Source organism: Manacus vitellinus, unplaced genomic scaffold (genome assembly GCF_001715985.3).
Source record: "Manacus vitellinus isolate BGI_N305 unplaced genomic scaffold, ASM171598v3 scaffold_36_pilon, whole genome shotgun sequence".
NCBI classification, from domain to species: Eukaryota; Metazoa; Chordata; class Aves; order Passeriformes; family Pipridae; genus Manacus; species Manacus vitellinus.
In genome coordinates this window covers 7,770,753-7,794,561 of record NW_021940508.1, presented here as the reverse complement: position 1 = coordinate 7,794,561, position 23,809 = coordinate 7,770,753, and the positions used below count along the sequence as shown (strand labels likewise).

The window sequence follows — 23,809 nt, the reverse complement described above, 5'->3', positions numbered from 1 at the left end:
TTTGTTTCCCTTTTTGGGGGGTATTCATACAGCAACAAAGATGGCTCCCTTCCCATGAGAAATTACCTTTGCAAGAAAGCACCCTGAAAGCAGAAGCATGTGAGACTAGAGGAATTTTACATCATTGTCCAGATCTGTCTGAGAATTGTCCAGGGCTTCCCATGTAGAAAAAAAAAAGGAGGAAGAGGGCACTCACAATACCAGACTTTAAGACCACATATCGAGGTACTTGTGGAGATCAGAGTCAGCAAGGACCGACAATTTCCAGTGGCGCCTCTTTAGTAACTTAGAGACTGCAGAAAAAGCAGCCTCCATGTTTGAAGCTCTGTCCATTCAAATACCCTTTTTTTTCCCCCTCATCATGACCTGGCATATGCTTCAATCAATATATCAACGTCAGGGCTACAATTTCCAGACCAAGAGTTGTCCTTTGGCACTGTAGACACAAAGTGCCTATCTATTATCTGCTGTTGTTTTCCAGAGGATGCTCAAGTAGACTCAACTGCCTAGCTTCTTCAGAAAAATAAAACAAAACAAACTTCAAACCAAGGTCGAATAAAAAAAGCAGAACATGTGCCCTGTAACAGAGTGATCTTACACAGTAGCTGCAGGAGTAATCCAAGAAATACAAATCCTGCCATACTTGACCAAGACTTGTTTTTCTTTGTATATTTCCACTTTTCTAAATCAAAAAATATCCAAAGCAGTAAGTTGCTGTCAAAGAACAACACGGGCACCATTATGACACCTTTAAAATGAAATGATGAACAACTCTAAATAAAATGTGCAACCCTAACTCTTCACTACCCCATGGTATAAAATTTGCCCTTTTCAGAGAAAAGCCTGGCTAGCTGTACACACAGCATCGTGGACTGCTGCAGTTTAAGCAGCCCACAAGGGAAGTACAATTATAAAACACTGGAAGATGATGTGTTTGTGAAGCACCTGTGTCAGTGCTCAGTGCAAATTATACTTCTGGGACAGGTGCACATCTGGGAGAGAGCTCTTCTCTTGCCAGGATTTCCACTCAGACAGGAGGGAACTGCATTCTTTGGAGGATTTCCATGCAGGTCTCCTTGCCAACTGGAAATTAAGCCTGAGGCTCACTGCTTGGAATTATTGAAGAAGACACTGAGTATGAAGACAAGAGGGACTGTAAAGGCAGGTACAGACTCGCTCTGGGCTGTCAGCAGGAACTGCAGTGGTAGCTGTGATCTCCACAGAGACAGGAGAGCAGAGCGTGTCCCAGCCTCGTCTTCTTCCTCAGCTTCAACCAACTCCTTCTTTGTCACCAAAGCAGTGAGGTCCAGGCACACTTTGCCCCACTAGTGTCAGGGGAAAGGCATTCATCCCAGCAGAAGAGAGAGGCATCAGTAACAAGCTGAGAGTTTGGTGCCTGCCAAAAAGAGTAGAGCACTTGGAGACCTGCATTTTAGCTGGGTATGGAGTAAGACCACCACCCTGGGATGCACATGCTTCATAGCTGGACCTGAAGGGCACTGCACCTGTTCTCCCCTCCCAGTCCCAGGTGAAGTTCACAGGAGCCTGGAAGCAGAAGGCAGCAGGGGATTGGGGGAAAGTCTGAGTCTCTCCTACAGCATATGTGGCACAACGTGAGCTGACACCGAGCTATCCTCCTATATGGAAAGCTTCTCACTTGCATTAGTTAAGTCCAAGATGCACTCTTTAATCTCGTAGAAAAAAAAACAGTTTATTTATTCCATTGGCTTATTAGAGGAGATGGCCAACCAGAACAGCAAAAATGGGAAAAATTTCCAGAACCCAGCATAAAAAAGGTCCTGGGTTTTAGGCAGTTTAGGAAAATCTCATGAGCTACCCCGACAGCATACTCAGAAACCATGGCTCATCTGGAAAACAGATAAGATTTAGTTCATTTTGAATAACCAGCCCCCATTTCCCCTCAGCACCTCTGCAGCCCTCAATGTAATGTCACCCTGCAACAACCATGCTGCAGAACAGCCTTTGAAAACTCCACCTGTGCAAAAGTTGGTACCTGGGATGGGCAGTGAAGAAACAAAAGATCAATTTTTACTCCTGGCACTGCTGAAAACTACCATTCAAATACAAATGCACTTTTTAGAACTCCTGCACTTAGGACTTGATGGGCAATACCCTGGGGGAATCTGTGCCTGGGCTCCAGTGAGCAGAGCCTAAAATAACCATAATCCCTCTATGTAAAAACAGTGTCATTAGACTTGTACTTTTAAAAATAAGATCAACCCAGGCCAGGGCCAGGCTCTGCAGATAAAGTAGTAGCTTATCTCTTATAAATACTTTTAATATTTTTTAATTACAAGTAGTCCTCACTCCAGGTAATGTAACTGACACAAAGTACCTGCACACAAGCAGCCCCAAGACTTTCACAGAAAGCCCAGGAGCAACCACTCTATAGGAAAGGAATCCCACCTCACAGCAAAGTAGGGGAGGGGGCACATGGCCAAGACAGCCTAAATGGGGGGGAAAGAGTCATTTGGAGTAAATACAATAAAAAAGGATTTCAAAACCCCTTCATATAAAGGATCAAGGAGGTTAAAGCAAAAAACTGGTTCAAAAAGATGTACAAAAACTGTTGGAGACCAACAGAAAACTCTGCCAAAAAATAACTTGCGCTTAAATCAGGAATCAATGGCATCACACAATTTTGTTGTTAAAAAAGGAAAAGAAAAGTGGAAATCTGTGTAAAGATCAGCATTTATGAAGAGTTATCTTTAGCTCCAGAGACCAGCGTAATTCCCATGAAGTCCTGATGGAAGGGGGCCTCCTGCCACAAAGAGTTTCGTTCCAGACGAGTCGTAGCAGTGGGTGTAAACAGCATTTGGGAAGTAATTTATATCAGAAAAATAATTCCTCCAGGTTTCATCATGGTTCTGTTAAAGGAAAGTTTAGATCATTATTGTTGCCAACCAAACCCAAAACCCTGTTTCACAAAAGCAGAAAGTATCTTCCACAGCTTAAAAAGAGTTGTTTCCTCTGAATGCTCCTGAAATTTCATACAGATCAACTAAAAGATATCAGCGTTGTTCTGAAGCTTTTTCTGTGGACATTTAGATCAAACATTGGAAAGGGGAGGTGAAGGGTAGGGACATCACAGTGATATAAATGGTAATGGAGCTAAGTTAAACAAAGCCATTAACTAGTTTATGATAACATACAGGAAACTGAACACAAGTGCCTGCCATGGCATTACCTCAGGAAGCCACAGTTTCTAAAACTGCACACAATTAAATTAAATCTCTCTTGCTCTGAGTACCACATTAGAGTAGCATGGCTCTAAAGGAATACTATTTCTGTTTGAGGTTCTGAAAACTAGGAGTTAGATTACATTTGAAAATATAAAAATATACAATCTAGTTCACCTATGAATCAGTGCATAAGAACAGTAGTCAGTATGCCTCACACTTGAGCAGCTAACCTTTGGCACCCTTTCCTAAAGCTTTTGTAGAAAGCGATTCTGCAGCACTTCTTGCTTCTCATTGTTAGTTGTCGGTACATGATCCCTCTTTGACTGGGGCACATTTCACACAACAGCTCCCATTACCACAAGAAGAACCAGCTCAAGCCCTACAGTATTCCTGTGTAAAGGGTCTCCTACAGTTACAACCTACTCACCAGCCAGCCTTTCCCAGTTGTCAACTTCAAAATTTCACCTCCTCCTAATTTTTGCTTCGGGCCATAGCAGGCATGGGGGGGCTTTTCATCCAGGAACCTCTGGGCTCTGATATCGTAGAACAACAGGGAACCTTGCCCTGTTCCCACGGTGATGATGTGCTCATAGAAGCTCACCGACCGGATACCTGTCAAGCAGAGAAGAGATAGACAGAGCAGTAAGGAAGAGGGATGCTTTGGCTCTGCAGGGCTGTTATTTCATGTCTAACACTACCTTCTAGTGTTCTCCACAACTGCTACAGAGCAGTGTAGACAGATCCCACTGATGCTGCTGAAACAGCAGCTTCGATGACACACACTAATGCCCTGCTCCTCTGAGGCCATCGGCTACACTGCGGGGGCACAGTAAGAAGCTTCATCTTCAACAGGGCCCAGCTCTGCCAGATAAGCCATTTAGGGTCAAGAGCACCTTTGTTCTGTATGTAGGAATCTGCAATTTGCAAATTCTCTATTTATTGTGCAAAAGGTTTGTTCTGTGCAAGCACTCTACTCCAAACAACTCTTCAGTGCAGATTAAACTCCACCAAATCTGTGATCCTCCTTCCTGCACAGCGTAATGCCAGGTTATAAACCCTAGGCCTTTTTAAGCCCTCTTTGAAGTACCACTGAATTACAGCCTAAACAAGCATACAAACAGGAGGGGAAAAGAGTGAGTTCTGCCAGCTACATCCACGTGCCAAATGCTGTTACTGTACCAAGTGGGGCTGAACTTCTAACGTCCTGGAATACACCAATACACGCATGGGACAGACAACACCTGGGAGCTGCAGATACAGTCAGGGAGCTCCCCTTTCCCCTCTGTAGAGAGTCCTAACTAGAAACGCATCCTCATCCTTCTGCCTCCCCAGCCTGATGTTATATCCATAGCCACCAGCATCCATGACACACACTTGGAACAGGTAAGGCCACACTGCCCTGCTCCAGATGTGAGGTGAAGTCTTGACTGCAGGTTTAATAGGTGGGAAACCACTGTGCAAGTCAGACCTGCTGAAGGAAATTTACCAGATTCATGTAAGAATCTCCACTTTAACTCAGAATTACAAACACACCTGAGCAAGCTGCAGACTTACTCCCCCACCCCCAGCACATGGGCCTGGCTCTGGCAAACACACTTCAAGCCCTCTGCAATCAGCAAAAGCAGTCACTTATCTAAGAGGAGAAAGGCACAAGAGTGGACCTCCTCTTGTTTTTGCTCCAGAAGTGCTCTTGACAAGCAATTCAGAAGAATACTTACTTCACAAAAACAGGTGATGGAGTATGAAGGCAGATGGCATATGCTTTTCAATGGGATTTGTTAATAAAAAGCTATAAAATGAAGAATACCTGTGGATATTTCTCTAACCAAAAAAAATTAAGTGATGCACCCACACTACTAATAGGATATTTAGAACAGGCTTTCAAAAACAGCTCTTCAAATTGGCTCCTAAGGGGCTGAAGTACCCCAGATTAACCATTCCTATCAAACTAAAAGCACAACCTGTGCCTAGAACTGATCACAGTAAGCTATCCTACATTCCCAGCACTCTACCACCCGTGGACCTGGACAGCAAATTGAGTGCCACTCCTAAGTGGCAGATCCCAGAAGGAAATGCAGATGCAGTGGTGTGTCCTACAAAGGGAGCAGACACAGAGTCTGTGCTGCATTAGCACTGCTGCCTGCAGGACACCAAGTCAAGGGCACACGACACTGCTCTGCCACGTGAGCAGAGAGCAGCTGCTTTTGTGGATCAAGACCTACAGTCCAGGGCCTGCACTTCCCTGTACAGCTCTAAGAAAAGCAACACTTATAAGATGCACTAAAAAGCATTCACTGCCTTCTCATGTAGAGCAGACACGGTTCAACCGGGGGAAACCAGCCCCAGTTCCAGTCCTGCTAAGCCACAACCTTTCTCTGACCTGCTTTTGTGTACAACACGAGTGAACTGAATGGACTTACCACATTCACCAGGTGCACTTGGAAACTTGAAGCACATTCAGCTACTACTTCAAAGCACTTGAAGTCAGATTTTGTTCCACAAATCAATAAGGAGCCTGCTTTCTAGAGGTGCTGCACCATTCCAAGTCCCAGGGAGATCAACAGAAAGTTGAAACGCTCAGTATCTTGGGAATTACTGTTATTTATGTGCCTCCATCACCAAGCCAAATAAAAAGATCCAGCTACTATGCAGCACAGAAAACAGCACTAAACAAAGGCTTTCACCAGATGTGAAATGGAGATGCCCTGCAGATACTCCCCACACACAGATTATCCCCCCAGCAGGGATGGTCACATACTCGAGGCAGAATCTTTCAGCCACCATTGGCAGCAAGTCAGGACAAGGCATGCTGCTGGTAAGATGTTGAGGTGACCTTCCCTGACACAACAGATACTTCTCCCATACATGAAAGAAGCAGACCCTGACATTGATCTAGACAAGATTGTTCTGTAACTACATAAATAAAGTTTTCCTAAATCCTTGCCTACATACATCCTTTTCTGGTAACTTGCCCGATGAAGAGATGGATGCCCAAAGCCAAGCTAAATAAGGACTGCAATTTATTAGTCTGGGGTTGGTATGGCACAGTGCCTCCTCATGCCTGATAATAAAGGGTAAGGTAAGAAGTTTGGGGAATCACACTGAAAATCAGGAGTCTCACTCATGGCTTTAAAATTACAAAGCAAGCACAGACTCCCAGTATGATAGCAGAGAGCAGACAACATGCCTTCTTTCCTAATTCCCAGAGAAAAATGCAAGAACAGTATAAAGAGTGGCAAAACGACCAGATTTGGTCCGAGAGGAATTAAAATAGAATAAGACACAGTAAAAAAATAAGCTGAAGTAAAATGCACACTTTTAAAAGTCCAGTAATATTCGAATGGGTTACAATTTAGTTGATCATAAAGGCACTGATATTGCCCTTCACTAGATTTCAGAGCTGCTGTCACGTTTGGTGTTGGTTGCTCACGGAATGCTGTCATAAAAGCAAAACCTATATATACACTATTAATTATTTAGTCTATCACAGGAAAAATCCTTCCTGTTAATTAAGAGCTTGACTTACTGCAGTCTTAACAGCTACTTCTGCAAGAAAATCATTTGAAGCACCTTTTGACAGGTTTCTTACCACTGCCTCGTTCTTTGGAACAGACGGATTTAACATTGTGGGAAGGCTGCCTTGGGTCCAGGAAGGAGACGTGTGCCTGTGATCCTACTGCATACACTGACCACTCCTGACCATAAGCCAAACACACGTTCTCCCTGCAGTATGGCAACTTTGTGGAAAGTAACTGGAAAGAGAAAACATAAAAATCAATCCGTTACAAGAGTAGGATGTTAACAGAACAATTCTGTAAGCTATGTTCAAGGAAGCTGCAGTGAAAAAAAACCAAAATGCAGCTGAAAAATAAGTTGACTGCAAAAATATAACCTGACCCAAAGAAAACCTGAAAGCAATGGGGTGCCTTATCTGAACAAACAGAAAAGCACCTTTGATAGTGTGAGCTCTGCCTTCCAAAGGTGAAAATACCCATCCAGGGACACTGCTCCCAGCTCCTATTAAAAGGAGAAAAAAAAAAAAAAAAGAGTTAGTTTCTGTATTATAGATGTCCTTACAAACTCACTCTAAACTAGGCAAGTGGCACACTCTGGATTGAACTCATCCACAATCCTGTACAGGCTTTATCAGGATACATTTTCATTTTGCAGTGTTCTTCATAGAATACAATACAGTACAAAGATGGCAGGTAGAATAACAGTTAATAAAAGAGTAAATAAGAAATAATAACTTTTGAAACCATAAATGTTGTTAGGCAATTAAATAGTGAATTATTAGACAGTACAAGCTAGAGTTGACATGTCCCTTCAGCAATGTGGGACCTGCTCCACATTGATTCTAACCCTGAAGCACTATAGGTACTATACTGAAAAAGCTACATGAAATGTCCATCCCAGAGTAGTAACTAACTAAAGTAGCTATTGTGAAAAATACAGCCTCCAGCAGCACTGTGCTTCTGAGAGCACACCACCTTTGCTTCAGATCTTCCTTGTTCTTTGAGGGCAGGAAAAACAAAAGTAATGGAGGATGAATTGCTACTCCCATTAGTAATAACGGGAGATCAGCATGGGGGAGGTTAGCATTTAGCATTGGCCAAATACCAACAAAATGACACCAAAGCAAGCACTGGTGCCTGCCCTGTGAGTCAGGCACCTCACCTGCTGAGCAATCCAGAAAGGATTCAAACACCAAAGCAGGAACTGCTAAGAGTAAGCTGGTCTTCGCAAAGGGGGAAGGAAAGTAGCAAGAGCATTCAAGAATTGAGGATTCAAGCTGCAAGAGATGTTTTGATGTTTTATTTGCTTCTTGCAAATACTCGTTGTCTCCCCTGCTTAGGATGCAAGTCTAAAATCAAACCCACAGGAAAATTGTGCCTTCTGAAAACATCTCTTTTTTTTTTCTCCTGGATTCTCCCATTCACTTGGGCAGAAGCAAACACAGCAGGTGAAGACAAGAACGCAAAAGAATCAGAGAAAAAAACCATGAGCTTGCTTCTCCAGTATGTTCAGTTTAGATTATTTTGTTCTTTTTCTAACACATAGGGACAGTTTTGGGACTTCTCAACTGCCTTAGTCATCTTACTGACCTTGTTCTTATTGTTGAAGGCCAATGCTCGGACTTTGCAGTTATCAGGGTTGGTGTTCTCCTTGGGGATGTCCTTCAGAGCACTGTGTGTTATGTGGGCATAGACAGGAACTTGAGAGAGGTTATGCCTGGCATCACTTTTGGACAACACATCCTCTGTGACTTCCCAGAGACCCATTGAACCATCCCGGGAACCTGATCAAATAGTCCATAAATAAACAGTCCATTTCACATACATGTAACTCCCCTCTTTAAAAAGGAAGAAACAGTAGGGTCTGAAAAAAAGGATACTATTAATTTAATCTAACTGAACACACTGTTGGTGCCCATGTATTAATTAACAAAAATGTGTTCTAAAGTTCATAATGTTTGAACTCATTATCAGCTGTTTGTCTACAGAGCTTCCAAGCAGCTGGATCACCTCATCTGTTTTCAAACTGATTAGGATGCATCAAAAACCACAACCCTGTACAAGAATCACCATTAGAGATTCGCACACAGAACAACTTGACTCAGAAGTGACTGAATAGCCTCTGGGTTCAGCCTGAGCCTGGCTTACCAAGGCTGAGATGACAGCTTGTTAAACCAATGCAAAAAACCCTCCAAAACTCAGTTGGATTTATGCCTATTTGGGTTCATTTGATTTCTATCAGTATGCTTATGGATAAGCACACAGTCATTCGTGAGCTGAACAGAAACAGCTATTTCAGAGCACAGTTTGTACCACTTTGAATGAAATCTATTTAAAAAATTATTTTGCTAAAATGGGCCACTTGTTTAAAGAATGTAACATAGGAACTGAGGTTAAACAAGCAAGAACTCATTTTACTTTTTTTTTTTACTGAATTTGATGACATTAATCCAAAATATGAATAGCTAACAGTAATAATATTGGATGAAGAAAGCTGAATGTCTTTGGTTTACAGATCAACACAGTCCTCATCCAAGGCCTTATACCCATCACTTCTGGTGTTCAGGCAACTCACTTTCATCTAAGTCAGCTCTGACAGATTTGACAGGTACCTCAATTTCTTCTCTACATAATGTGAAAAATATATGCCTCCTTCTGTCAAACGGAATTCATAATTAAGATGCCAGAAAAGACTAAGTATTTACACCAGACTATTAAATTTACTGTCTCTGCTACATCACAGGGAAAAAGTTGCAAAGACAGTTAAGCAGAACACTTTGTTGCAATATGGGTTGTTTGGCACAGGAGAAGTGGCTTTGCTCCCTCATGGATGGATTCAGGCATTTGGCACCATCGCCTACTACAGACAAATACAAAAGGAGCATCCTAATGCAGCAGGCACCAGGTGACACAACATCTTGCCACTCCATTATATGCCATTGGTTTTAATGGCAGCTAATCTTGTTTGTTATGGAGGCTGAATACTCGGCAGTAGAATTTCTGAAGGTCTTGATGTACCTTAGGAAGAAGCTGTCCCTTTTAATAGCCCTGTCAGTTTCCCCTGGCAGGGGAAAAGGCCCATGTATGTTGTTTGACTGGTTAGCCCTGAAGCCCAGCAGAGTATCATTTGCTTCCCTAAACTCATGACATCCTGGGGATTACTCATCTCATCCAGAGCTTTTGCCATGGAAATCTTTTTGCCCAGCCAGCACAGCCGAGTGGACTGTTGTATTCTTCCTCAGCTTTGGCTGCTTAGTCAAGAGTTTGACTTACAGACTAGACTTAGGGACTACTGAAATAGACTGCTGAAGGTTTTAGAGTCCTGCCTTGTTCTTGTTGAAGTTAAAACAAGCACAAGGAATAATAAGCCCCTAGTCCTCTTTCAACAGCTTTGACTGCAGTGAGAAAGGCGTTGCCCAATCTCTTAACCAGATGGGTGTGAGCTGCCATGGGACCAAAGGACTTTTTTCTTCCTGTGGCACTTAACTTGCCTCAAGAAAGCAACAAAAAATTTGCATCTAGTTTTTTAAATCAGATAAAAGTATTTGCCGTTTCCTCCATGTCTGAAGTTCAAGTATTTCTACTCTGCACTTTCAGATACAGATGGAGTTGAAATCTATAAGATTAAAACCATGTCAGAAGTTCACTGTCTTTTTTATCTCTTAATTAGGATTGTCTGTGAGCTCTGAAGAGATCAGTTTAGCAACCAGTCTTGCTTAATTGCTTTCAACAAGTTTTCCCTGGTGTCTCAGGTCTGGAGACTGGAAGCTACATCTTGCCTGCTGTAAGGACCACAGAGCAGAGAACAGAGCAGCCTTCAACTCACACATCCGCCCCTGACCTTTGCAAAACATTGGGAGCTGTGCATTCCACTGGATCCTTATCCTTCCCTTGGATATCAGTAATCATCCTCAAGCTTACTAGCTGATAGTGCGGGGGGTTTTATGTAGATATTTGGGGTAGAGACTTGCAAGGATCAACTTTCATGTTAAATTCAAAAATCAAATTCCAGGATTAACTTTTTGATTTTGGAAAACAAAACTTCCACTGAACTACACTAACAATTCAAGGACTTGACTTTTATATTAGACTGCTATGATCTTCTGTCACCTGCAGTTCAACAGCTCTGTGTGCAGAACACTACTACACCCTGTCAGCACAGAAAGGCAGTGAACTACTAAATTAATGCAACAGCCTATTATTACTGTTGCCTTTATCTAACTTTATGAAGTTACACTGATTATCCAATTAGTTACTAAACAGTCAGTAACTGAGTTTTTCTATTACAGCCTTCTGTAATAATTGCCTTAGTGTAAGTGCACATGTACACACACACACAACTGTACTGATAGCTTGACAAAAGAGAGTTTAATTAGTCTTTCACACGACTTCAGGAAACTGATATTGCTCTGCAGTATTCCAAAGTTATCAAATGATAATTAAAACTCCTCTTGAAATTATTCCTCTTATGTGGAACCCTTTATTGTAACTCATTGCGTTTAAAGATCTCCTCATGGCAACACCTACTAGAAACACAGGAATATTCTCTCTGACAGTAAAAAAATCAAAGATCTAGATCAAGTGTTTAAATAGCCTCAGTAGTTCTAACTGGTTTCAACTGCCGTGATAGAGGTGCTTTCTGAAGACTTATAAAATGTTGTAATTCAGCATAAAATTCTGGAGAGGAGGAAAGTTTAAAACAAAAAAGGAAAGGCAAAACCCCCACCAACCAACCAGAAAAACAGAAGAAAAAGTTTGACTTTACCAGAAACAGCCATAGTATCACTGATCCATGCAATTGAAAATATCCAGTCCTTATGTCCATCCTAAAAGAAGAAAGACAGATTTTTCTGTGCCATAATATTCCAGAGTAGTCTCAAAGCAGACAAATGCTCTCCACTTGGATTTTTAGCACAAATTCAGAAGGACAGACCTACACTAAAAAAAGGTTCCAGTATCAAGCTGGAGCAGTTTAAGTACCCATTAGTAACTTTGACTTTTTGGGTTTTGAACTGTATAACTAATGGAGAGCAATTAGGTGTTGGAAAAACAGGCCTCTGACCAAGGACAAATTGACTCCAGTTCTAAGGACTCCGATTTTCCATTTTGAAAGCAGCATTCTGTACTTCTGCAAGTGCACATCCTAATATAAAAAGTAACCAAAATTTTGTGTTTATGATACATGACCTACAGATTAATATTTCAAGCCTATTATTTCAGGAATCTCTTTAGGAAATGAAAAACCTGTGTGTGGGGGGAAAAAAGACCATAAGGCTCTAGTTCTGTTTGAAAAGATAAAAGGTCACGTAAATGAAGAGCAAGTCATGCAAATCTTCAGAGTCAGGTCTTGCTGTAGCTGGTTATCTGCTGCTGCAGAACTCTGACCCGACCTCTGCTGTTGTAGCTAACGCCCATATGAAGTCCTGAATAAAAAGGAGAAATGAGAGAGAAGCACTCATGGGACTCTCTCATGGGACCACTATACTCATTTCAGCTTTTTTTAAAAGATTGGCTGTTTTAAAAAGGTCTCAGGACATTTTAGAAATAAAACCAGCATGAGAGTCTATCTAACTGCCAGCAGCCACTGGGTCAGAACTAACCTTCAAAGCCAAGTTTCACCTCTGGAATAATACATCTGTAAACTGCACTGGATAGGTGGAAAATCGGAACAACTTGCATCACCTTTTAAATTTCCCAAAAGAGCTTTTTCACTGTTAGTAGCTTGAGAGCTCATCACCACAATTGGACTTTAACATTCAGGACTTTGTTACATTCTCAGTGCTCAAAGGTGATCTGAAATAGATCTGAATGAGGGTGAGGAAGAAGTCTGACTCAGAATCCTGAGAATCCATTCACATGTTTATGTACTCACTCGGATACCACGTCAAAAATGACAACTCAACTGGGAATGTTTTCAGGCTTTCAGCAATTCACTCTCCATTACAAGACTCCCAAATCTTAACCTTGCTCTGACCTTACACACTTCAAAGTAGTAGTTCTTGTAAGTGACAGAATAAACCTTCCCCAGGTTCTCCCACTTACATCTCCCACACAGACAGGATCGAGTGTAGGCAGGCGATAAATTGCAAGACTGTTGGGGTTGTCTCCACCTGTGGCCAGGAGGGTCCTCGAGGGGTTGAGCTCGATGGCATGAATGCCACATCCCTGCTGGTTCACCATGCCTGGATCACGATCCTTCAGAATAGGAATCTTGGTAATTTGACCAGTCTGGACATCTACTACAAATAACTGGGGAAAAAAAAACAGAGAAGCAAGTTGTCAAGGAACAGACAAGAAAAACAAGGTGGTCAAATATCCTCCTTATTTTGAACTGACATTCTTTTCTAGTTGAAATATATAAATACTTCCATTATGGCACAAATTCCTTCTCAAACCCAGTAAACTAACAATGACAGTGGGTTTTATTTCAATCAACCCATTTGGTTTTCACAGCAATGAGAGAAATCTGTCATGAGAGGCTTCCTATTTAACAAAACCCTTGAATATAAATTTTTTCCCTGTTGAGTATGAGAAAAGAGTATTTTTTTCAGTTTCTCTGTGCCACAGTGAGAAAGAGACCCACCTCAAAAGAGCCAGTAAGTCCCACAGAGCTCAGCACAAGTCTCCTGCCTCCCAGAGAAGAGATTTACTGCAAAATATTAGCTTTGGCAGACTGACACTTTATAAATCTATGCAACTGGAGTTTATTTTCTGATGATACATGGGAAATAGTAACTAAATACAGTACCGCCAGCACAAACACATGAAAAAAACGTATCTAGCTACATAACTCATCCTGTAAAAAGTCTAGAAATTGGAGCAATATGTCACTGGTCCCTTGTCAGAAAACTCTTTTATAAAGCCTTACAAGTCTTCAAACAGTCATTATAGCCAGAGCTATGTCAGTTCAAATATATACAACCACAGGGTTGCAGTTTAAGCCAGAACAAAGGTTTACATTGCCTGCCAAAGGGCACTTTTGTCTGGGAGGCTCTTGGGCTGGGTCATTTCACAGATGGTGTTCAGAGGGCAGCTGCACCAACAGCCAAACAGAGGACACAAAGACGGTGAGGGAACACAAGTGAAGCAAGGAAATGGTGGATCTGAAGCTGACTTGGCACTAAGGAAAGTGATGTAGAATCACAGCCCAGGATTATAATTAAATTTCACATCACCTTAAGTCTGTTCCTTCTATAACCAAAGAATGTTGTCTCAAAGCCTCTGGAAGTGAACCGAAGACAACAACAACAACAAAAATTTCAATACAGTTTAAAAGATAAACATGTCCAGGAAATCATTCTGCAATTGTCAGGCATTTCTAAATGACAGAATAGAAATCCAGGGGTTCTCAGAGGTAAGTAATACATAATAACAAGCTGCTTTTGGTGAACTCTTACAGACTGTAGATCTATTCTTTAATAGAAGCATAAGAAAAAAAAATTTAGAATCATATTTATTACTTAATGTACTGAACTAGCAGAATATTAATGTCAAATAAAAGCCTAATAAAGTATGGAATGTTAAACACATTCCACAGACAAAGATTAAAATCTGTTAATTGCTATTTGTGTGTTGTGTCTAGAACTGTGCATCACCTTCAACTCACAGTGATCTTCTGCTGTCAGCAGCAGCCTTGCACAGACTGATCCTACAGGGACTGCATTTTCATGGTTACTTCTTTACTTTGCATGCAGAAGTGGGGTATGACAGCAGGTGAGATGCAGCTGAGTTGGAAGGAGGCACTCCTCACTTTTCCCAAGCCTCACAATGCAGTTCACAGCCTGAGACAGCTGGTAAAAGGTCTGAGCAGTAACTGCTCCCCAGCTTGGTAAGGGATTTGGTAAGGAACTTTGGGTAGTTTAAAAATAACCACCACCTCCCTAGAGTAAAACAAGCAAGCACTGTCTGTACCTGCGGAGACTGTTGCATCACCTGGGGCAGGACAGGAAGCCAGAAGCTCACACTTGAAAGCTGGACCACTGCCTGCCTAGAAATCTTCCCTGTAAATCCAGCACAAGAAGCCAAGAGAAGCCAAACAGTTGTTACACACTTCTAAAGCCATAAAGGCAGAAATGCTAAGAAACAAGAGAGGCACCCAGTTAAGAGTGCAGAAAATTTGAATACTGTTTCAAGAGTTTTAAAGAGTCTAGAGTAAATAAAATACAAAATATTTGCTAGTCTTGAAATAAGTACATCTGCAAACAACTCCAAAGCAGCCTGGACACGATGGCTTGACAAAGTCCTGATAACCAGCAGTAATTTTCTGTGTTATCTCAAGCAGGTATAAGAACTTTTTTCACTGCTACTCATTATACAGAAACTAAAAACCAGCCCCCAAAGTCTTTCCTGGATGTAATAAACCCCCATCAACCTCCAAACACTGAACTGTGCATGTTTGTCTATTGATTTCAAGCTTTGCACAAAATTCAGTTCTCCCTCCTAGTAAAACATATGCATGTCAGTCATTAGCGTGCCAAATAACATCCAGGATTTCCCAAATCTGGATTGCTTTGGCCATCTGCCAGAAGTCCAAGGGCCACACCTCATCTGTGAGAAACATCAGATTCACTATGGTGTTCTCTGCTGGACAACCTTGTTCTAACAAGGAAACAGGCTGGATGACACGGCAGACAGAAATCCATCTTCCCTCTTTGTGTTTTTTAAAGCAGTTTAGACGCACAGCTTGCAACAGTGCTATCACTCGAGGATCAGGGTAGACAGGCATGGCCAGGTACTGCAGTTGTCAGAGCCATGCATCTTCATGATCTGGCCCTACTTTGCACACCCCTTGAGATTAATAGCTCCATGCTTACTTTTCTTTCAGCTTGCAGAAGTGGCGAGAAGTCACTTTGGCAAATGGCTCCCCTACAATTACTACGTGGCTTTCCTCTTCTCAACCTGCTTATTAACAAGTTAATCAAGAAACTGCCCCACTTCATTGACTAAGGAACTTCATGAATCAGCTTGCCAAAAGTAAAGACAGTGGCAGGGAACAGAGTATCCAAGGACCAGAACCTGAACTGCAAAATCCATCTGTCTCTTACATGCAATACTAATAGCAGAATAGTTTGACAGTTTTTCCATACTTTCATTTTTTGACCTGCCTTTTGGGGACAATAATTTAGGGGGGGGGAAAACCACCCAGAAAGCTAACAATTCATTAAAAATAAATTCCCTTCCTGTGTATCTTCAACTGAAAGCACTGACTTCAAACAGCAAGATTAAAAAAAGAGGGCTATGAAATGCCATTTCAAGGCAGCACATAGATTCTCTCATGTCTTCTGCTGCTGCCCCTGCACAAAGAACAGCAGATGAACAGGCAGCCCTATCCTATCTTTTAGTTGATTCTACAAATTAATTGGAACAAAAATAAGGGGTGCTACCCTGTTTTTATTATTACGCAGAATCACAGGACATGCAGAGTTGGAAAGGACCCATGAGCATCATCGAGTCCAATTCCTGGCCCTGACCAGGGCACCTCAAGAATCCCATTCATGTGCCTGAGAGCTTCTTGAGCTCTGTCAGCCTTAGTGCTGTGACCACTGCCCTAGAGAGCCTGATCCAGTGCCCAACCATCCTCTGGATGAAGAATATTATTCTAATGTCCAACCTAAACCTCCCCGACACAACTTTAGACCATTCAGACCATTCCATAGCTGGTCACCAGTGATACAGAGATCAGTGCCTGCCCCTCCTCTTCTCCTCACAAGGAAGTTGTAACTGCAATGAGGTCTCCCGTCAGTCTCCTCTTCTCCAGGTTGAACAGACCAAGGGCCCTCAGCCGCTCCTCATACGGCGTCCCCTCAAGGCCCTTTACCATCTTCATTACCCTCCTTTGGACACTCTGTAAGAGTTTAATATCTTTCTCATATTGCAGTGCCCAAAACTGCCACAATATTCCAGATGAGGCCGCCCCAGGGCAGAGCAGAGCGGGACAATCCCCTCCCTCGACCGGCTGGCGATGCTTTGCCTGATGCCCCCCTGGACACGGTTGGCCCCCCTGGCTGCCAGGGCACTGCTGACTCATGGCCGACTGGCCATCGACCAGGACACCCAGGTCCCTTTCCCAGCACTGCTTTCCAGCATCTCCTTCCCCAGTCTGTGTGAACATCCAGGGTTGCCCCACCCCAGGTGCAGAATCTGGCACTTTCCCTTTTCGAACACCAGCAGGATGAATGGAGAGTTACAAGGCACAGAGAACATTCATGAAAGAGCCTTGCTCATTCTTCATCCAAGAAGTGCTCTTCACACACTGCTCACAGAAGTCACAGGCACATTCTTGTCATTCATACTAATGTCATTCACACATTTGAAAGAAACCCAAGATAAGCACACTGTCCTGCTAAAAATAGTCACTAAGAGAGAATCAATCATGGTCAAGTTTCACAATTGGCTTAAGCCAATCCTTGAAAATTCAAGTGCCTCCTCCTCACCCACCCAAACAGTCTGATCACCCTTTTGACAGCAACTAGTGCTCAGGTAGCTGCAGGGTCAGCTGGATCATATCTCCACCTCTGGTGAAACTAACCCTACAGGAGAACCTGTCTGCTCACACAGCAGCAAGCTGACCCAGCTGACTCCCCCGCCACAGGCACATCAGTGCCAGCCAGAACGAGCAGGTGGGAACACCCAGTGCTGCAACAGGACAACTCGGGACCAGCTGAAGCTGCTCACAGAAAGATCTCACCTCCAGCCAAGTTGGAAAATTAGTATTTGTCCTCTTTCAAATAAATTTTTTGCTAACAAAACAAGAGCAAGACAATGCTTATTGTGTCATTGTATTGATGCTAAAGCTGGTCACATCTGAGTAGCACTGATTGGTTTCTCCCATTTCTCAGCCTTGACTCTTATTCAGATTGTAAACATCTCTCCTTTCTGTTCATAAAACACTTGGTACCAGGTTCCTCTGTTTTGTGGCAATACAGACTTTCTAATATATGCCAAGCCCCAAAGAAACACAGACTCTTTAAAGACTAAACTATCAAACTGGTATCATATGTCTGCTTTCTGGTGAAGATCAAAATATAGAACCATAGGATGGTTTGGGTTGAGAGGGATCTTTAAAGGTCATCTTGACCAAGCACTCAGCAGTGAGCAGGGACATCATCGCCAAGAGCAGGTTGCTCAGAGGCCCATCTAACCTGGCCCTGAATGTTTTCATGGATAGGGCATCCAGCAGCACTGTGGACAACTCATTCCATTGTGCCACCAGCCTCATGGTAAAGAACGACTTTCTTGTATCTAGTGTGAATCTGCCTTCTTTTAGCTGAAAATCATTACCTCTTGTCCTGCTGCTACAGGCTCTGTTCAATTTGTCTGTCCCTATCCTTTTTACATCCCCCTTTAAGTACTGGAAGGTGCTATAATGTCTCCCTAGAGCCTTCTCCAGGTTGAACAACCCAACAACAGTCTTTCAGCCTCTACCCACAGGAGAGCTGCTCCATCCCTCTGATCATCCTGGTGCCTCCTCTGGACTCACTCCAACAGGTCCATGTCCTTCCTGTGCTGGGGACCCCAGAGCTGGATGCAGCACTGCAGGTGGGGTCTCACCAGGCAGAATCCCCTCCCTCACCCGCTGCCCACCCTGCTTTGGATGCAGCCCAGGACAGGATTGGTCTCTGGGCTGTGAGTGCACGTGGCTGGGTCATGTCCAGCCTCTCACCCACCAGCACCCACAAGTCCTTCTTGGCAGGGCTGCTCTTGATCTGTTCATCCCCCAGCCTGGAATGTTACCGGGAGTTGCTCTGACCCAACTGCAGCACCTTGTGAGGTTCCCATGGGCCCACTCTTTGAGCCTGCCCAGGTCCATCTGGATGGGATCCCATCCTTCAGGTGTGTCAACAGCACCACTCAGCTTGGTGTCATCTGCAAATCTGCTGAGTGTGCACTTCAACCCTTTGTCTATGTCATTAATGAAGATATTAAATAACACTTGGTCCCAATATGGACCTCTGAGGAGCTCCACTTGTCACTGATGTCCATTGGGACTCTGAGCCATTGACCACTTACCCTCTGGATGCAACCTTCCAACCAATTCCTAATCCACCCGTCGAATCCATCACTCTCCAATTTGGAGAGAAGGATGTAGTGGGGGAACATGTCAAAGGCTTTACAGAAGTCCAGATAAGTGACATATGTAACCTTGTCCACTGATATAGTCACTCCATCACAGAAGGCCACTGGTCAGCCAGGACTTGCCCCTGGTGAAGCCGTGCTGGTTGTCTCAAATCACCTCCCTGCCCTCCATGTGCCTTAGCAGAGTTTCCAGGAGGATCTGTTCCATGACCTTCCCAGGCACAGAGGTGAGGCTGACAGGTCAGTAGTTCCCAGGTTCTTTCTTCTACCCTTTTTAAATATAGGTACCTTTTTTCCCTATTTCCGGTCATCTGGGACTTCTCCTGACTGCCATGACTGTTCAAATATCATGGAGAGTGGCTTGGCAACTTATCAGCACACTAACATGCACTCATCTTAGCACAAAACTTACAGGTTGTGCAGTGGATGCAATTCAAGTGGGTAATGGCCTTGCACATCCTCCTTGAAAGGGTCCAAAGTGACATAATCCACAATGTAAAGAAACCACCTGAGAAGTGAGGAGAGGTAAAAGCACCCTGCAAGTTGGCTGACCCCGAATTCACATTTCCAAGACAAGAACGTGCCATCAGGCACTCTGCCTTGCTGTGAACCTCTGAAGCACGACTAGCTAATGGACACAGACTTCGATATCATTGGATTTGTGCATTTGTCAGTTTTTATTTGTGTCTTGCCCTCTGTGTGTCACTTCAGGAGGCTGGCAGACAATTAACATATGCTGGCAGATGGCAAAGGAAGGAGAAGTGAGACACTTCGTCTGCTAAAGGGCATCACACTATACCTGGCACAGAAACTACCAGGCTCTGAAGACAGACATGAGTATCACGTGCAGTTGACAGAAAACCAAATACTCAATACAAGAAACAACACCTGGCTATTTACTCTGAAAGAAAGGTGAACAAAGTGATCAACTACAGGCACTAGAGGGTTATTTATGCTGAGTTTTGGTCACTGTTCATTGGACTTTGGGTAGAGCTACAAACTGCAGGAGCAGGACTTGTTATTTCCGCTCTGTAATCAGAAATGAGCTGTTGTCTTGATGCTTCATCGCATGTGCAAAGCTAGGAGACACATTAACTTGGAAAGCAAGGGGAAATCATTTTTCCCATGGCCAGTTCATATTTACAGAGGGAGAAGTAACTGAGTGTTGTGTTCTCCCCACCACAACCTCAGGACTACAACACTGGGCCAATTGTATGAGATGCACGGAACAGACACGGGACCTCTTGAACAAATTTAAAGTTCTACTAAGAAAAAAGAGCTGGTGATTTACAGCAGGGCACCCAAAGCAACACAGGAGTCTACTGAAGAGAAAAAAGGTATCAGCCAGCACTCAGAAACCAACCCCTGCATACCTTGGAAATGCCATCTGGGCATTCAGTAAGTTAAGCACAAAGACATCTATCAGGCCTGCCCAGAAAAAGAAAAAAAACCACAAACTGAATTCCAGGCACTAATAAGCTTCACAATCGGGAAAAGAATTATATCCTGAACACAGATACATAACTAACGGAACAAAAGAAGCTGCAAAATGATTACTGAAACTGCTTTTTAGACTTCATCTACTTTATAATTTCCTGAAATAGTAAGGAGGAAAAAAAACCCCACAGGCCTCTTATGGTCAGTGTTTTTGTTTGCCATAAGCTTGTCTTCTACCAAAGTCTCAGCGTTTCTCCAAGAAGCTCGAACAGAAGATGCAGATTACAGACAGTATCTTCTTCTGAGACTTCGTGGCATCAGTGTTTGGTAATTCAGATGTCTTATCAGGACACAGCCTAAAAATCTGCACCTCTCCCTGAGTTTCCCTATTCAGTCATTTGAATTGGAAAACACTGAGAAGCCCATGCATGCAAGGTCTAAGAGATTTTTGCAAAGAGGAATCCTGTCTCAGCAAAGCCCAAGTGATTGCATACGGGTCCCATAATTCTAAATCTATCAGAAAAAGGATGCACTTTTAAGAAACTCAAATATTTGATTTACAGCCGCTCAACTGTGAGCACCAGGATCCAGTGGAGAAAAATAAAGATATTTCATATGCAGAATCATACCCTAGGATAGTTTTCAAGGATAAAAAGTTACCCAGCATCACTAAACAAATCATAATCTTCATTAAAAATGTGCAATTGATGGAGAGCTCCATATTCCCATCAGTCTTTGTAGTAACTACCACTGCCAAGTGACTAAATCCAATCCTCCTCCTTTATGACAGAAGTGTATTTTTGTTTTGTTATTAAGAATAGTGAATCCTTCTGGCACTGCACAGCCGAGGGCAATTTATAAATTACATGCTAAAAGTGCTCAGTGCCACAGTCGAGCTCTGATTAAAATAACTGCTACAGTTTATATTTTTCTGCTGCATTAACTCTAATTAAGTGCAACTCCAATGCAGCAAACCCCATTGAAGTCAACCACGGTGTTTTAGATTTACTCCCAACTTCAGCACATGACAATCAGCAAAGGAATTTTTTCTTTATTACGTCGCTCACGAAGGAGATGAGAGAGAGGAATTTCGTAATTAGAGTGAGGAGCTTAACGCTCTACTTGCTCAAATGTGGACCCAAAGCAAACAAAGTACAGCTATTACAGTGCTTGTAACTCACACACCATATTTCACAAAGCTGCAGTGACTTCTTTTGAAATCACCGTGTTTTGCTCAACGACAGACGAGGTCCGTCTGCAATGTTAAGTCTGGCTGCGGAAGCACACACTTGGTTGCAGCACGTGCAGAGGGAACAACAATACTGCTGAATCCCTCGCCAGCTTCACGATTGTTTGCTCCCAAACAATTTTCTGCAAGGTTGCGTTAACAACCCACTTGTCCATTTATCTTCGCCGCAGCTGCGCTGGAGCTGCACAAGTTACAGAACGCAGCGAAATCACTGCAGCTCCATAAAACAGGCAGTCATCTTGCTAGAGTAAGCAAGATTTTTGGGAGCTTGTGTTTCAGCAGGAGTTTGTCTCCTGTAAGCTGCTCCACGACCAGTGCTGGCTGCTGACTGGCTGAGGAGATGAACACACGTGGAGAAAGTAGGCAGAGAGGTTCTATTTCGGGCTCATTGCTGCTAAAAGGTTGCTTTGTTTTTACAGTTAGGCCTTACTTCTTAAGAGCTACCGCATGAGAGCCTCCTGCTGTGTAACTACAAACATCTGAAATGGAAAAAAACCAGCCCACTGTCCTTTGCTGGTCAGAGCACCGAGTGTGGCTCCGGCACAAAAAAGGGATCTGGAGGCAAAGAAGCAACCGCAGCAACGGATACGCTTTGAGGTTTAAGAGCTGCTTGATCTGTGCATTCCTTGAAAAGCCTGGTTCATGTCTGCAGCACTAAACAACCCGCAAAGGACCAGTCTGGGGTTTTGCAGTAATTCAACTGGAACTTCACACATGAATTTGCTTGGGCTACCAACTGTGGTGGGGAAAATATCATCTAAGGAGTATCGTCTCCTCCAGTTATTAATCCACGGGATACTGTTTTAATATTCCCCTAAAATGTTTCAAAGCATCACTTCAAAAGCCTGAGGAGTTTTTAGTTCTTGCAGAAGTAAATATAGATAGATGAAGAAGAAAAGCTATTTGAACACTGCAGTTTTAGAGTGAAGAATCACCAAGTCAACAAACAAAAGATAAGCCCAAAAATCTGAAATTCTTTTTTTTATGTTTAGAACATTTCTGGCTACTCTTTTCAAAAATCTGGAGTTCAAGCACAGTTTTATAACAACTTTTAAAAGTCATCAGCACAGAACTGTGTGTAAAATCAAACCCTGTAAGACTGAGCATAAATGAAAAAAAGGGCTCTTAGCAGCCAGTTCTGCCAGGCACTGACAGCCGTCATTTAGAAACGCTAATGCCCCTCCATTAACTTCCCACCTGCAGGACTAGAGAAAAGATCCAACCCCAGTGCTGCTCTCCATCCTGCAAAGGGACGTAAATCACTCTGGAGAGATCAGACAGATGCTGTGTGCAGCGCCTGCCACACTTTCAGACGAGAGGTCTCGTCCCTGAGCACAGCCTTCACTCAAAGTTAATTTTACACGATTCTGACTCCGCTCTGAACTACTTCCTAAAGTTTTCCTTGGCAGTTCACACACTTGGACTGCAGTAAGCACCATCCGGGGGGGGTGGAGTAATTATCAGAGGGAAAAGGAAACCGCGGGAGGTGGCACTCACCGTGTTGCATTTCGTCCCGCACACCACTTGCCGGTGGTTCAGCCACTGGGAGGCAAACACTTTATTGAGGGTTCCGAGGTGGAATTCTCTCTCCTTCAGGAGGCTGGGGAGCTGCTGGGCTGCGTATCCGTGCAACAGGCGGTGGTAGCTGGACTCATTCTGCATCCGGAGCTCCCTCCCTTTCAGGTAGTACACCAGGGACCTCTTCACCGGGGGGAGCCGTTTCCTTTTGTGCACCGAGTGATCCCACACATACTGTGAAAAATAAAGATGGAAATCGGATAAAGCAACTGGAACAAACTTTAGGCATCACCCTCCAAAATTCAACGATATTCCCGGCGGAAAACCTGCAGCCTTCCAAACCACCCACGGAACACCGTGCGTGGAGATGAGCCCCGAAACGCTGAAAGGGCCTTTAGCAGCGTGGAATTAAACATATAAATATTTGCTAAAGGAGCAGTAACGCTGCGATGACATTAACGACAGCCCGCGGCCGTTTGGCACCGTTGGGGCGACGTTTGCTCGTGGAAACGGGAAGGGCGCTCGGACCGGGAGAGGGGCAGGTTTAGAAACCGGAGGTCGGCAGGTTTGGGGGTCACACTCCGGGGATGACACCAACCGCGGGGCCCAGCGGCCTCCTCCGGCCGGGCCAGAGCTGCCCCGGCACCATCGCTCCGCCGGGCCGGGGCCGGGGTATCGCGAACGGCCGAGCCCAACGGGGCTCCGCGAGCCCGGCGGGGAGGGGGTTACACCAGGACCGGGGCTGTCCTGCCCGAGTTAAACCAGGGCCAGGAGCTGCTCCTCCCCCGGTGACAGCGGGACCCGGGGCTGCC

General features: G+C 43.7%; 1 protein-coding gene across 2 annotated transcripts; it reads right to left on the bottom strand.

The window, feature by feature from the left end:
* Nucleotides 1-2,694: 2,694 nt before the first annotated feature.
* DCAF12 (DDB1 and CUL4 associated factor 12) lies at nt 2,695-23,689 on the bottom strand. 2 transcript variants are annotated; one of them, XM_008927720.2, is made up of 9 exons: nt 23,596-23,689; nt 22,977-23,231; nt 12,761-12,967; nt 11,484-11,544; nt 8,309-8,502; nt 7,155-7,220; nt 6,793-6,955; nt 3,631-3,815; nt 2,695-2,888 (listed from the first exon to the last, which is right to left on the bottom strand). In XM_008927720.2, the coding sequence occupies exons 1-9, from the start codon at nt 23,644-23,646 to the stop codon at nt 2,730-2,732; spliced, it is 1,341 nt and encodes a 446-aa protein (XP_008925968.1). In that variant the 5' UTR covers nt 23,647-23,689; the 3' UTR covers nt 2,695-2,729. The 2 variants fall into 2 exon arrangements, with proteins under 2 accessions (XP_008925968.1, XP_017932728.1); XM_018077239.1 differs by lacking the exon at nt 23,596-23,689 and adding an exon at nt 23,324-23,480.
* Nucleotides 23,690-23,809: the final 120 nt, after the last annotated feature.